Consider the following 16,337-nt stretch of genomic DNA (forward strand, 5'->3'; position numbering starts at 1 on the left):
TTATCCGCATATCCGCAGTAGTGATGTTCGGTTCTTGAACGAATCATTCTTTTAAGTCGGTTCACAGAATTGAACTGAATCGAACTTTAGTTCCAGGTTGATGATTCAAGACGCTCATCCGAAGTAGCAGCGAATCAATGAGCCGATGAGGGTTACTGAACCAGAGAACCAGTTCAGAATGAACCAGTCAGAAAGAAGCTTCGACATTTAGAAGCAGCTCATTCGATTCTTTTTGAGTCGAACATGACTCTCAACTCGTTCATTTCTAGACACGCTCATGTTTGATTCAGTTCGATTCTGTGAACCGGCTTAGAAGTGCGATTCATTCAAGAACTGAACATCACTAACACACAGTTCACTCACATCCAGATAGATGCTATATAGCAAATCTCAACTGTTTGATTGTTTATATCATCTCATAGTGTAACTACTATATTATCGTCCAGCTCTAATCTGATGAATGTGACTATGAGGTATTATAATCCCTTACTTCATGATTTTCAGTGAAGCTGCTTTGAAACGAATACAAACTAATACAATTCTCTTGACTTGTTTCCTGACTGCATTTGAGTGAATGTAACGCTCAGCCATCATCTTTATATATGTGTGTGTGTGTGTGTGTGTGTTTCTCAGAGTTGTCTACGTAACGAGCGTGACTACGAGAGTGTGGTGCTGATGCGACTGAGACAAGCTGAAGAGAGGAAGAGGCTGATCGAGGAGATGAAGAGAGAGGAAGAGGACGAGCTGGCGTGACCACACACACACACACACACACACACTTTGACCTTTGATTTTACAGGAATTAAACACCCAAACATCAATAAAGCCCTTTTGGAACGAACATTTTTGCCTTGAATATTCATATGGTGCTTTTCTATGGCAGGAGGATCGTGACACAAACAGTGACATTCATCTTCACAGTAATGAACATGAAAATAACAGAGTTCATGTTGAAAAATGATATTTCAGATTTGATTCTCCTGTAAAGCAGCTCTACTGTAGACAATAGCTCGATTCAGTTCAGTGTTGATTCAGTTCAGTGACTGTCGATCGATGTTCTTCAGTCGAGTTCAGTTCAGATATAAGCAGCTCTACAGAAGACAACAGTGTCATTATTATATTACTCAGTTATTATCTATTATCTATCATTCTAAGTATTCTGATACAACAAGAAAATTATGAAATATGGACATGAATACGGTTCTCAATCAAATACTGGGAGTGAAAAGACTGAAGTACAATAAACCGTCTGCCTTTGGTTGGACAAACAGATATTTAAAAAAAATAAATATTATTTTGCTTTCGAAGTGTGATTGCATTGTCTTTCTTTAAAATATATATATATTTGATAAATTTTAGTGACATTCAGTCATTTTAAAGTGATTTACTGACTCTGGTCTATTTGTAGTAGCTGGTGTGATCGTAATTGATGTATCTGAGATCTTGAACTGTAGAAGACTACAGCACTTGATCCAGTAATACTAACACTTTCTCTCTACTACTCTATTCTGTTCTATAACAAAAAAAAAAAAAAAAAAAAATTGCATTGAATTATACTGAGAAGGGTCATAGCACTTGCATTTTGTTGTCCTACTGCTAGTTTAACTGCTTCTATTGTTCTCATTTGTAAGTCGCTTTGGATAAAAGCGTCTGCTAAATGAATAAATGTAAATGTAAATGTAAGACTCATATTCTCATCCAGGACTTTTATTTTGACACCTTCAAATGGAGAGTTCATTATTGTACATGTCAGCTCCTTTACATCCATCAAAAAAGTGGTTGTGAATAAATCATCATTGGAGATTGGATGGAGTAATATTTTTGTCTTAATGTAACACAAACGTTGACTAGGATGTTTGAAGATCTGATGTTCACCCATGATATTTTCTGGTTTCTCTGAGCTCTTGAACGAAATAACATCATTTCTCTATGCATGTGACAGAATGGACTTAAACGTTTCCTTTCTGCTGACTTTGCCAGTGAAGGTTTGAGACGGTGTGTGTTCTTGTGGCATCATCAGTCACATGACGTTTACGGCACAGGTGATTGGCTCAGAAACTGTGAGCGGATAGAGTTTAACTCCAGGTAATGTAGACATCCTTAGTGACGGCCAAAAGGAAATTAAACTTTATTTTTTAAACAAAACAAAACAAAAAACAAAACATTAAACAAAAAAAAATGAATTTGCACCAATAAATCATTTACAAGAAATGTAAAAGTAAATTGCATTCTGATTGTCATGCTGTATTTTCTGCTTGTGTTTTGCATGTTCTGTCCACATTCGGTCCTCATGTCCATCAAACCGCAGTGATCCGACTAAACCACCAGACTCCCAGTTTTCTTTCCTTCTGCTCCTTCTATCCATCATGTTTGGTCTCCTCGCGGCCGTCACATGTTTCTGTTTACTTATGTGGGCTTTTCTTTTATATTCCTGGAAAGAAGAGGAACACAGAGTCTCTTTTACATTACAACACAGGAAATGCAATTACAGGCGTCCTCAGGAGAACCGAGCAGGAACCGCAGTCTTCAGCCGGATCAAGAGGTGGAAAACACATGCAAATCAAGCACAACTTCATTTCTGATGTATCGTCCTGTATTGAAATGCAAGTGAATTTGATTTTTTAAAAATGTACATTTTAATATAACATAGTTGGATATAATGTATCGTTTACTTTCGGCCCTCAATAGAGTTTGATTTTTGGACCTTCATTCTGAAAATTTGGCACAATTCTACAGTGTGTATAAAAGTCTTCACACCTCTATTAAAACAGCTGCTTTTTGTGATGTAAAAGAATTAAACAAAGATAAATCATATTAGAACTTTTGCACATTTAATTAAAAAATGACAACCTATGCATGCATTACCACTGGAAACCAAAGTGACATTTCAGATAAAAGATCAAATACAATCTTTGAATAACCAGCTGTTGTAACAGGGGTGTGTACACTTATGCCATGATCAAACATGCAACTCAGTTTAAAATAAGATCTTTTATTTTACTTTATTTTTAATTACACACAATCATACAGAAACAATATTAACATGTCAAGATTAGAAACACACACAAAATATAGCATTTACATATTCTGTAAACTGTTCAATACTACATAGAACAACGGATTGTGGGGTTCAAATCATTATTTTGAGCTGATAAAAAGTAATATTTCATTGCAAAGCGTTTATTTAAAATAAAACCAAGTCGATATACTCAAATACTTTACATTTCTTGAGATTATTTCATCATTTTATTCCTTCATCATCTTTATTTCTTTTCTAAACGTTGATTGTGTGATCTCTCAGTCCTGCTGAAATCACTGTGTTTACCTGGAACACGAGACGCTGGAGTCACAGCATCTTCAGCTCAACGGCCTCTTTATGAAGACACCAGACCAGCGTCTGTCCAACGCCCGTCATACTGACAACTCTGTATCCGATCTTGTCGAGTTTGTCTAAGACGAGTCTCGGCGGTTCGTCCACATGATACTCTGAGCTGTTAGACACACAGAGATCACATGACAGAGCTTTAGTTCAAGATAACATGCTCTCTAAGCCTGTGATGTTTATCTGTGTCCACTGTGATTTACATGCACATGCACTTAAACATTTGTCTGAGAAATAACTGAACACTTACAAGATGTTTGACAGATAGACAGATAGATAGATAGATAGACAAACAGATAGATAGACAGACAGACAGACATATAGACAGGAAGACAGATAGATAGATATAGAGATAGACAGACATAGATAAGACATAGATATACAGGTAGACAGACAGACAGACATATAGATAGATAGATAGATAGATAGATAGATAGATAGATAGATAGATAGATAGATAGATAGACATAGATAGATAGATATACAGATAGACAGACAGATAGATAGATAGACAGACTTATAGATAGATAGATATACAGATAGACATATAGATAGATAGATAGACAGACAGATAGATAGATAGATAGATAGACAGACATAGATAGACAGACATATAGACATACAGACAGACAGACAGATAGACATATAGATAGATATACAGACAGACAGATAGATAGACAGACAGATAGATAGATAGATAGATAGATAGACAGACAGACAGACAGATAGACATATAGATAGATATACAGACAGACAGATAGATAGACAGACAGATAGATAGATACTTACAAGTTGTTTCCTAGTATGGTGGTTTTTCGGGCTCCAAGGTAGTTCATGATGGAGGGATCCGAATATTCGTCTCCGACCGTTGTGGGCCCCGTCTCCTAAAACACACACACACACACACACACGCACGGTTTCTCCACTTAAAGTCGCATGAAAGGTAGTGGTGGGGGAAAAAATCGATTCTGTTCAGTCTCGCGATATTTTGCACACAAAATTATATCGATACAGTTGCGCAAAGTATTGCAATATTTAATTATAAAATGATCTGTTTTACTTTCTGGTTATAGGGCTGTGGCGGTGGCAGATTTTACCACGGCGGTGGTTGGGGGGTTTGAAATAAAAAAATGTAGTGTTCATTTGAGCAAAAAGTGTTTATTTGAGCAATTCCGTCAAAGAAACAACACACTAAAGAGTAAAGCATTGAAATATCAGTAAATATTGGCAAATTAAATAATATAATAAAGTTAAATCTATTTATAAAAAAAAAAAAAGACGCGTGAGACAACCTACCGCTCTGAGCTTTGAGAGGGATGTGGGACACGAGCAGGAAAGAGACCTCTTTTCTGATATCTTTATGTTTTCTAGGCTACTTGTTGTAAAAGGTATGAAGAGCGAATTTTATCTTCCACAAGGGCAAGACATTTAGGTTATGTTTGATATTGCGCTGCCAGAGAAAGCGAAACTAAATCACGCGCGCATTACAAATAAACTTGACACGCCGCATGTCTAATAACAAGCACAAACTGTGTTAAAAAGAATTTGCCGTACAAGGAAACATGTAGGCTATCTGTCCTATAGCGTTATACTTCACCACAGCAAAGCATACGGAAATAATAGGCCTAATTAAAAGCGAACCAAGGAAGAAAAGTTTATAATCCCCTTCAAAAATGGGTGAGACGTGAGTGAAGATTTGGGAAAAGAAACAAGAGATTCCAAGCAGGGATATGTCACGATTTTTTAATATTCGTGTAGTTTATTTAATTATAGAATATCGAATAGGTTGTGCGAATATTCTCTAAAATAATCACTAATAATGGACGCTGCCAATAACGCACATGACAGCTGTCACAAAGTACCGGCAAAAGTAGTGATTATGAATGTGTCAAATATATAGCAAGGAGACATTTTAATTATTTATTAATAAACTAGTGTTTTCTGTGTCAGTGTCGGCTGCAAAGATGAAGTTGACGATGCTGACTCGTCATCTTCGCAGTGAACACGCCTAGAGAGAAATGAACACTTCATACGGAATAGCCTACATAGGCCTAAGCATAGACTAGGCTATAGTCGGTTTCTTTTCGTTTTGAATGGTTTAGTTTAAAAGTAGACAATTCAAGCTTTGTCATAATATTCACGTAAAACAGCATTCACATTCAAAAATAAGGTCTGTCCTGAATGTTCATGGACAGTTTTTGCACAACCCTTCTAAGTTTTTGCCCTTCAGTTAATGTGTAGAAGATAATGTTCACAGAGAATATGAGAAAAAAATAATGTTGTGCATTTAACACTTGTATCAATGCAAATGTCTTTTGTCATTTTTTTCTTGTAAAATGTGTTAATCTTGACAATAAATGACATTAAAAATAGTTGTGTGTTTGTATGCTGTGTATGATGTATCTGTCTGTTGATGATTCACTTTCATTTAATGTTTCATCTCTTCAAGACAGGTCAGGTGCACGAGCTGCACGTGCACGTAATGCAACATTAAACTTTTTCATTTGAATATAATGATTCAGACCAACACAAATCATGAGAGGAATAAAGCATCATGCAAGATTCACAGATACCATGTCAAAGCTTCTCTTGTGCACATGTACTTCTATAACAACAGCGCAGAAACAGACATGCACCTGTAATCCTGTAATATCATAATCATAATCACAGCTGTCACTCATAATCGTGCACACTGCCTCGCGCGCTGCTCGTGTTTATACGCACCAGTCTGATCTGTGTGCTGATGAGGATGTACGGCATCTCGGCGTCAGATCGGGACACTTTCCAGAGGAATATCGAGTGTCTCGTCGCGTCGCGTCGCGTCTCGTCTCAGCGTCTGTCTGCGTTCTCAGCTCGACTCGTGCGCGCGCTCGCAGCGGAATGCGGAAACACCCATCGATCTCGTCCAATCAGCGTCCAGCAAATCAGAACGCGCTCGGGAGGAGAGAGATATTATGTCACACAAATATTATTAATTAATGTTCTATCTAGATAATTTAGTAAAGATAGATAGATAGACTGACAGATATATAGCCAGAAGGAAGATTTAATCTGGTTTAATAATCTTCTGCCTGGACCAAACCCTGACCAGACCAAAACAAACGAATCTGTTGGATAAACATGATATTTCATTCGTGCATAGAGAAAATGTGATATTAGGTGTCATTCTGTGATGTTATTTGAGTTTTGTAAAGATCTGAACACACACACACACACACACACACACACACACACACACACACACTCTCACACACACACACACACACACACACACACACACACACACACACTAACACTCACACACTCTCTCACATACTCAAACTCACATACACACACTCACTCTCTCTCACACACACACTCACTCACACACATTCACACACTGAGCTTGTTAAGGGACTGTTCGTTATTTATTTAAGGGGCCACCGGAGGAGTTTTGAGATCTGTTGTCAAAAAAGACATGACCCTCCCTTCGCCAGCAATAAATTTTTCTATGACCCTCCAAAATGATTGTGAAAAAAGGCATGACCCTCCCCTATAATTCATTGTTCTGTACTGGTTTGCGCTTGGCAAAGATGTTCAGATAGCCATTGTTTGTTTGTTTTTTAAACCATAAACTCTTGCTTTCTCATCTGGCTGTAACGATAGACCAAACCTACGATTCGGTTCGTATCACGATTTTTTATTTTAGATTTGAAAAAAAAAAAATCATGTTTTCGGTGCTGATGCGGTGTGACTCGTTCAACATGTGGGTGGCGTTGCGAATAAAGCATCTAAAAGCTGTCACAAAGAACCGGCAAAAGTAATGATTATTAATATGTCATATATTGCTAGACATTTTAATTGTTTTTAATAAACAAGTGTTTTCTGTGTCGACTGCAAAGATGAAGTTGACGATGCGTCGCGATCTTCTCAGAACGCGCCAGAGAGAAATGCACATTTCATAAGCAGAAAGCAGTCTGTTTTCCTTCGTTTTGAATTGTTCTGCATGTTTAAAAGTAGACATTTCAAGCTTTCTATATATTTCTCAGGTCTATGAGGCAAGTAGCCTACCTTACGCTGAGTTTCGGTTCATTTATGAGACAAGAGTCCAGTTCACTCGCCCGCGCCTCCGTGTCATGATTATCTATTTTCTACTATATTTAGACTACTTCTTATTTATTAAATCCAGATGAAACATTGATTAAAATTAATAAAAAAACGAAATTCACTTTAAAGAAAGGCTTTGTACTTTCTGTTTGAGGTCTCTGTGCAATTTTTAAAGTCGCTTCAGAGCAGTCATGTCCGTGCGTAATGGAGAACTGTCACGTCTGTAACATTTTTATTTTTATTTATTTATTTATTTTTTTACATAAATGCAAACACGAAAAATAAAATAAAAATAATATAAAATTTAATTTTCTGTGGAGGCCGATCTTTATTCATCCGGTGGGTATATATATCTTGGTTTGCACAGTGTAATTTATAGAATTACTAAAAAATATTTTGCCACCTAAAAGTTAAAGATTTTTTTAAACTTTTTTATTATTTTTTTATTAACTTAAATAATAGCCTACTAATAGTGATTTAAAGATGTGGTAGCGCTGCGAAGATCGCGAGTCGTCAACTTCATCTGTCTAGCCGACACTGACATAAAAATAACTGTTTTATTAGTAAACAATTAAAATGTCTCCTGCTATATTGAACATATTTGCCTGTTCCTTACAAAACACTGACAGTGGGGTTTTTGACCGGTTTTTTTTTTTTTGTTTTTGTTTTTTTTTGAGCAGCTGCGGACAAATAATTTCGACACACACACACACACACACACAATATTAAACAGGATTTTTTTGTTGCTTTTTTAATACAATAAAAATGTCATTTAATTTATTGTTTAATAAAATTATAAGCCTATTATTTTTAGTTTATTAACAGCAACAACAGCTGTAAAGATGAAGTTGACGATCGCCATCTCCGTAGTAGTGAACACGCCTATAGAGAGAAATGCACATCATTACATAACCAGAGAGTAGCCTATTTCTTTTCGTTTTAAATGGTTAAAAAGACATTTCAAGCTTTCTTAAGATATATTTCATGTATGTGAGGCATATGCTGAGTTTCGTTAAGTTAGGATGAGATGCGCTCCTGTTTACGAGCAGTGCAAGTGACCATGCACGTGGGCGCCTTTATGATTGTGTTGTCTGCTATATTTGGTATTTGGCAATTGGTTGATAAAAAAAAAAATATTAAAATTAAGATACAATTTGTACAAAACGAAATTCACTTAAAAAATCGTTTTCTGCAAAACAAAACTTAATTAAGTGGTCAAAATCATGTCTGACCCGCTCCATGTCTCTCGATATTGCGTATACTCGTGTGTGCGGTTCACTTTTCATAATCAACATAGATGAAAAAATAACATTATTATTTTTTAACAAAAATGAAACTAAATGAGCTTATTTAATGGTAACAACACAGTAGGCCTACAGACTCTGTATTTGTACAAATTGCTGCACATTCATTTTATTCTGAATTTTGCACACACAAGTTGAAATGCATTTGTTTGTGCATGCATGTAAAACATATCTCCAACATTTATCAAGTTCACTGATAATTATGCGCGCATTTATTAATTATTATCTTAATGAATAATGTAACAAGGACGAAGCATTTAAACTGTTTGTTTAGAATTTGGATCGATCATCGCAAATAGATCCGAATGAAGAAACGTACAAAACCATAGGCTATATGAAATGGGTGGGCCCGGACCTAAATGCCCACCCGGGCCCAATGGTAGCGCCGCGGCTGGTGGTAGCCCTACATCTTACACATCGTGGAAACAAAATAAGAATGGAAACTAAAATATGCAGTATCGCCCTACAGCGCACATTCTATCAGCAGTTCTGGCGCCTCAGTCCCAATACTGTTAAACTCGACGTACGTTCACATCACATGTTAATGTAGAGTTACACTCACAGGACACTGTGCACTTAACAAAAGTTCATTATTTGCTCGTGCTTTAAAGCTTTGCCGGGTAAACATTTATTTGGCATTCTGTTCTGACATGATGCTGCACTTTTTCTAAGCGCGAACTGAAGCTCACACTGTCAAACAGCGCCAAACTGGATTTTTGTTGGGTCAGACCCATCTTATATCGAAGGGGGGCTGATAACGCGAGATCAACATGGAGCTAAATGGAAAAAAATAGCACCAAACAAGCCACTTTGAAATGTTGCTGTTTTAATGAATATAAAAGTTGGGTGACCCTCCCCCTAGACTAAAAAAAGTTGGATGACCCTCCCCTCAACAAAGAATAAAAAGACATGACCCTCCCCTATTTTCCTCCGGTGGCCCCTTCCATAAATACCGAACGGTCCCTAACTGCATGGTTCTTTTCCGTATTACAGTCTTTTTAAGGCTTATTTCTTTGATTTCTTTTCAACGTTGGTGGTTGGACTTTTCATTTCCTTTTGGCAGAATTGCTAATTTCCTTCTAAAAGCAGTTCTAATCACTGTAATATGATGTTCAAGTCTCTTAGAGCGCTGAGGAAATGAAGCGATCCCATCTGAACAACAGCACGAGCTCGATAACATCAGTAATAATAAAGCACACAGTTTTCAACACATAGATCACAAAACCATTTACATCTGCTCTGATCAGTGTGAGCAACACGATACTGGAACACACTAATACTGAAACACTGTTCACACTCGCAGGCATGTCTGCTTTAGAGAATTAGGAGATAGTGGAATAGAACACTAGTTATTTTGCATGTCTTGTTAAAGGTGACATATAATGCCCCTTTTCACAAGATGTGATATAAATCTATGGTGTCCCCAGAATGTTTCTCTGAAGTTTCAGCTTAAAATCCCCCCAGAGCATTTATTATAGCTTGTCAAATTTGCTCCTATTTGGGTGTGAGCAAAAACACACCTTTTTTGTGTGTGTCCCTTTAAATGCAAATGAGCTGTTGCTCCGCCTCCGTTCAGAAGAGGGCGGAGCCTTTACACGAGCTTCAGAGACTCCAGCAATAACAAAACAGGCCAATCTCACTCATCCAGAATCCCAGAATCACCAGTAGCAAGTGCAGCCTTACGGAGAGACTCAGGAAGAGTTTCTGAATGGTTAGTGAGACATTTATGTAGTTGTTGTGGAGTTACATTGATTTATCTCAAAATTTAACTTTTACACAAGTGTCCACAGTTCCTGAGGTCTTTATAAGACAGCGGTGACATGTTCTGGTCAATAGTGTTCAGTGCTCGTCTGTGCTCAACCACAGAACAGTTTCATGCTTTGCTCAAACTTTTGCCATTGCGTTAGAACTGGTTACACTGTCGTCAAATGGCGGCGCCGTGGGTGTAAACATGCAGATTAACGAGTGATTAAAATGTGTTTAATTCATACGAATTCGATTTGTCTAAACCCACTTGATGGGGTTAGGTTTAGGGGCGGGGTCAGGTGTAGGTCATTAGTACAAATTCATACGAATTTGGCTTCTCGTAAAATATGTACGCATTGCTGTGAGATCGGGTTGGCTATTCTGAGGCGTAGCGGCCAGTGGGTGTGGCCTATGGGGGCGTGGCCTGTGGGTAATGAGGGGGCCAATCAATCACTGAGACTCACTGACCAATGACAGCGGCGCACTCATTATTATGCTCAATCACTATCAGCTGCATCAGTGTGTGTGTGTGTGTGTGTGTGTGTGTGCTTTTAAAAGAGCTTGTACTGTTTCAGGAGTGGGAATGCTGCATGAATGCTGGTGGATCGAGGAGCTGCTGCTTCACTGCTGCATTCCCCCTCATTTTTTTATTTTGCAATGCATGTGTTTATTTTATATTATATTCTTTTCACATGCATCCATGTCCATGTGGCATGTGATCGGTTCATTTGAGTGGAATCTTATGCTGCTTATTACTTATGTCATGATAATATGACACCAAGATGTTTTGCAGCTTTTTAAGGAAGATTTATTTATTTTTCTCTTGGTTTTGGTTCTTTATAAACATCAGTTCATTCTCTGCATGTGTACAATATGGGGAAAGTAGTAAATCCACCATATAAAAGAGTCACGTTCTGTCTTAAGATCATTGAACACAGTGCTTGGAAAAGCAAAACAATATTGATTTATACCCATCAGCCATCACTCTTAAAAAAATAAAGAGATGGCATAGAAAAACAACATTTCCGTGAACCGTTTTCCATTTCCAAGAAGCTTTTGGGGGTTTTTTTGTAAAAAAAAAGTGTAAAAAATCTAAACTTTTTTGGAATGTAAAGATTCCATGGATGTTAAAGGTTCTTAGAACCATCAGTGCCAATAAAGAACATTCATTTTTTAAGACACTCGTCAAATCATGTTTTGTAACAAGCTTATGTGTACAGTTGATGGGTCTACAGACATTCATCGACATTTGAGACTATAACAAACTATAAGAAAGATGAACTCGAGAGCCTGGATGCACTTTTTGCAGCTGCACATTACAACATTTCTTGTGTGGATCATTCTTCATTCTCTAAATAGATTTAGTAAAAATAGATTTAAACTTCGTTTCTTTTAAGCAAAGAAAACAGGAAACCGCAGAGGGTGAATTTTAAGAGTCCAAAACTCCATTTTTGTGATTGCCGTCATGCCAGAACATGTTCCTGGAGTTCGACCAGCTTCCTGTGTTCCTGCAGTGACTTCCTGTCCGTATCTCTGGGTTATTTGATGAAGTGAGGGTCACTCTCGCTGGGGTTCAGGTGATGGACTGGTTTCCTCGGACGGTTTAGAGCCGGAGCGAAGGTCGTTTCCGGACTTTCACACCACCGTTTCTTTTCTTTGGGATTTATTTTTAACATGTGTTTATTTTTATTGAATGCTTGAGAAAGACAGAAACTGTCCAGGAATCTGGATGATGCCCTATAAGTAAAACCACAACCGTCCGGATGCCTTCAATGAATTTTCGACCTCATTGTTGGCTTATTTTGTTGTTGTTGTTGTTAATTTAGAAAATAAAGCCAAACCTATATTGTGTATGTCAGTTAGGAAAAATCTCATTATATCCTCTGATGTATTTTGAGATTATTGGCTCAGAATCAGCTGAAAAGATGAGATGAATGTCAGCTTTCTATGTGAATTGTTCTCTCCTGAATTGAGAGGAAAACCTGTTTCACACATTCTGAGGAAGGAAAAGAGTCTCGTTTACTAGCGTTGACTGATTTATAAAAGACACACCCGTATCAAATTATTAATAGCTTTTGTGAGCACTTTGTTCACAAATTTCTGCAAAAGAATATTATTATTCTGCGACGGTTATTTGTTGCATGCTTTTTTATGTGCACAAAATTGTAAAGCTGTAAATAAAACAAAGATTATTGGAGTACATCCTACACTGTTTAAGTCTTTGTACTTCATTTCGCTCTTAATTCAATGAGTTACTTGCCATTTCTTTGTGTTTCTTTGTTAAATTAACCAGGAATTTCCAATTGAAAATAGTTTAAAAACCATTTTTTTCGGTGCAGATTTTGATTATTTGATTGCTCTAGTCTAGAGATCGTTTACACAACATCATTTTCAACTAATAACTGCATTCTTTTAATGCATTTTGGCCGTTCATTTACAGGACAACAGCGTTTTGGGGTCCTGAAAACACAAACTTTTGAAAACGGGATTCAAAGTGCAAGTTTTTGAATGCCTGTAGTGTTTCTTTACATTTACAGAGGGACATCGCCATCTACTGGCCTGAAAGCAGAATACAGCGATTTTAATCGGGGATCGTTTTGTCAAAGTTGTCGTCTGTACGCAAAACTTTTCGAAAACGCATTTAGTTTTTAGTAAATGATCGTGATTTTAACGGTCAAAGACTGTAAAAATGCTACAGTGAAAAACTTAATTGGTTAACAGAAAGTTTCCTTTCTATACACGGTAAACAACTGTGATAGATCTAACGGTACATTTAATGTAATTTTACTATAAAATACCATTACATTTACAAAAAGAACAAGTCATTGTATAATTTACAGTGAAAAACCGTAAATTGACATTCCCACAATTCCCTCCGTGGCACTTTGCATTTGTTGTATTTTTGTTGAAATAATTGTTTTTTCATAGTTGTCTCTTTTTTTCTAATCAGTTATGACATTATGGTTTTATGTTACATTTAATGTTGTTAAATTAATGTTTATTGCATTGTTAAAATTTCATGTGTGTTACCATGATGGTGTTTAGTGTTTGTGTGAGTGACACTGTGCAGCTTCTATATATTAGTATTAACTTTCTTATGAAAGAGCTGCTCATGGTGAGCTTTGATTGATCATGTGATTATCATCATTGAGATTGATGGCTGTAAGTGGATGGATGACTCTAAAACAAAACAAATATTAGTGCTTCAATAGGTCAGTAAATTAACTTTATATCAGATAATTAAATACTGTTTATTACTGTAAATTTAAGTTAATTCTGTAAAATCTAAAATGTTGCTACCGTATTTTTTTACAGTAAATTTCTGGCAACCACAGCTGCCGTTTTTTTACCGTAAATTTAGCAGATTTTTTTTTTTACAGTGTACCCTAGATGAACATTTTTGTGTTGTACTATCAAACTAGAACAGTAAAACATCACTTCAGTCTTTATTTTACTGTAATTATCAGTATGTTTGCTGTAAGACTGTGCAGGAGGAGTTGTGTGTCGAATCTCATGCATCTGAAACTCTTCTCAGCGCAGAATGCCGTGAAAACTTCATTACTTTTATATGTTCCTCAAGAGAGAACAAAGATAGAGCTGCGATTCAGTGCCAAATATCACGTCAGACATGACATGTATATTATAAAAAGACGGATGCTCCTTTCAAACGGGCAGATACTGTATGTTATGGAAAACACATATTGCTGGTCTATATTAGTCAAGACTTCATTTTATTTGGAGAAGGAATCAGTTTTCTTGCTTAAATGAATTTTTTATATGATGACTGCTTTTGGGAATCTTAAAAACCTGCTCTGAGTCTCCAGTGTGTTCAGTTTACAATGAGGGAAGAAACTGGATTATAACAGGACAGACTGTATGTGTGTTGTACAACAAGCAGCTTAAAGTCCCCCTGCAGTCAATCATTTCATCTCTTAAAACTCATCTTTGATCACCAGAATTACATATTTAAACGTTTTTTCTTTGAAAAAAATGTCTTCATGCCTTAAAATATCTTGAATGTAACTCGACACCCCTTGCCTCATTTAGTATATGCAAATGAGCCCCGCCTCCACTCACTCACTCAGCTCAGAGATCCACTGGTTGACGATCACACGTTGATCTGATTGGTTACAAGGTAGTTTGTGACGTCAGAAACACCAGCGATTTCAAAGCGTGTTTTTGAGACTGTCTTTGGTTCACTGCAGTTTTAAGGAGCAAATACTCAGCAATGCTGTCGACTTACACATGCTTTGTCTTAAAGCAGATTAAAAACACCAAATAGACACAACATTAAAAGCTGGATTTTCACCACAGGGAGACTTTAACAGTTTCTATGAATACATAATTTTTTTAACAACGACTACTTTTACATGCACCCTCAATGCAGTTATAATGAGATCTGGCAATATTGTGATTAAACTTTTTCTCATGTAAACATATACTTTAAGCAAAGTGATGCAATTAAACTCATAATCGTAGTAAAACGTGGTGTTTGCCGGTTTTAATTGCAATAAACAGGCATCGCATCTCTGATGAAAGTGCACATGTGCTGAAGAAATGTCAACATGAATATAATGCACTATATTGATGGTCAAAATATTGAAATGGGGACATTTTAGGCGCGTCACCAAAAACATTACTAAAGCTAGATAGCAAAGAAACAGGCGAGTGTGACCCTGGCGTCCTGCTCGATTCCTTCCAACAACAAAGCTCTTGAACGTGATAAATTCGTATTTACGACGCCAAAAGTGGGAAGTAGGAAATTTCCGTGAAGGCAGCATAAGTCCTTACTCTAATTAAAGGTGCATTAAGCAACTTTTCATGTTAAAAATACCTGTTTTTCTAACCCATACATGCTTAAACAATTGCTTGATGGGCTGAATGAGCCCTTCTCTGATCACTGCGATTGCCTCTATAATCCTGTACAGTAAAATAAATAAGAGGGATTCGGGCCGAATCTGAGACTGGGCGTGACGTCATGCGCGTTCAGTTGCAGTGTTGCAGTTTCATTTGTCGCCAGAGGGGGGCATAGTTCTGCAAAAACTCAGAGACTTGCTCTTTGCACCTTTAATGAAAATAATCACATTATTGATGCACATGTAAAATATCGCATAAAACGTTTGTGCAGCGTTTCCTTCCCATGTGTTCAAGAGAACAAAATCGTCACTTCCTGTGAAATTGGCACAAAATATGAGTATAAAACTGTAAGTTTCTGCAATGTGGCTGTTTTTCCCTCCATCATAAATAAGTGTGTCTCCGAGCGTCAGACGAAACACAGTAAATGCTGTCGTGTTCTCTTGCGTTCAGATGTTCGGGAACACACTCGTGTGTGAGACGCTTCTGGAGGGAATTAAAGCAAATCGTTCTGATCATCACACACTTTGACTCCAGCGTTTCAGAAACACCAAACCAACATTTGAGATGCTGCGACGCCATTGGTCCACTGGTTAGTCCAGTTATCCAATCACAGCCTCCGCTGAGGCAAAGTCACGTGAGGTTTCAGGGAATTATTGGGTAAATGTGTTTTCCCTTGCAGTTTATGCACATGGAAACATGGCTATTGGGTAAAACAGCCCATTTGATTAAAAAATAAAAAGCATTTTAATTATGTTTATCATTATGGTGGAGAGTTTGCACAGAACGGGAAAAAAATTCTTTGTAAATTATTAAATTGTTGTACACTTTGTGATTTTCCCAGTAAAGATGTTCAACTCTGTTTAGATCTGAATCTGTGAAAGCGTCGTCTGTCTAACGTGAGGAAAAGCACTTGTAGTGGGTAATTTATCATGTTCTAACAAATGATCTCGTGGCTTTTTGGA

At 37.0% G+C, this 16,337-nt stretch overlaps 2 protein-coding genes across 3 annotated transcripts in view; one reads left to right on the forward strand and one right to left on the reverse strand.

Moving 5' to 3' along the window:
* dnajc17 (DnaJ (Hsp40) homolog, subfamily C, member 17) overlaps positions 1-753 on the forward strand; it is a gene marked incomplete at its 3' end in the record, with an annotated part of 61,670 nt that extends 60,917 nt beyond the window's left edge. Inside the window, exon 11 of the mRNA XM_079852579.1 lies at positions 634-753. Coding sequence (XP_079708705.1) covers positions 634-753 — 120 coding nt within the window. The remainder of the gene's footprint in view (positions 1-633) is intronic.
* gchfr (GTP cyclohydrolase I feedback regulator) lies at positions 665-6,325 on the reverse strand. Of its 2 annotated transcripts, XR_013819345.1 has the most exons (5): positions 6,107-6,325; positions 4,172-4,266; positions 3,326-3,491; positions 1,687-2,431; positions 665-1,458 (listed from the first exon to the last, which is right to left on the reverse strand). XR_013819345.1 is itself a non-coding variant. In XM_079852596.1 (3 exons), exons 1-3 carry the CDS (start codon positions 6,140-6,142, stop codon positions 3,347-3,349), a joined length of 276 nt encoding a protein of 91 aa, XP_079708722.1. In that variant the 5' UTR covers positions 6,143-6,325; the 3' UTR covers positions 2,626-3,346. The 2 variants fall into 2 exon arrangements, 1 of the variants encoding a protein (XP_079708722.1); XM_079852596.1 differs by lacking the exons at positions 665-1,458; positions 1,687-2,431 and having other exon boundaries at positions 2,626-3,491.
* Positions 6,326-16,337: the final 10,012 nt, after the last annotated feature.

Source organism: Squalius cephalus (genome assembly GCF_949319135.1).
Source record: "Squalius cephalus genome assembly, chromosome: 20".
Taxonomy (NCBI): domain Eukaryota; kingdom Metazoa; phylum Chordata; class Actinopteri; order Cypriniformes; family Leuciscidae; genus Squalius; species Squalius cephalus.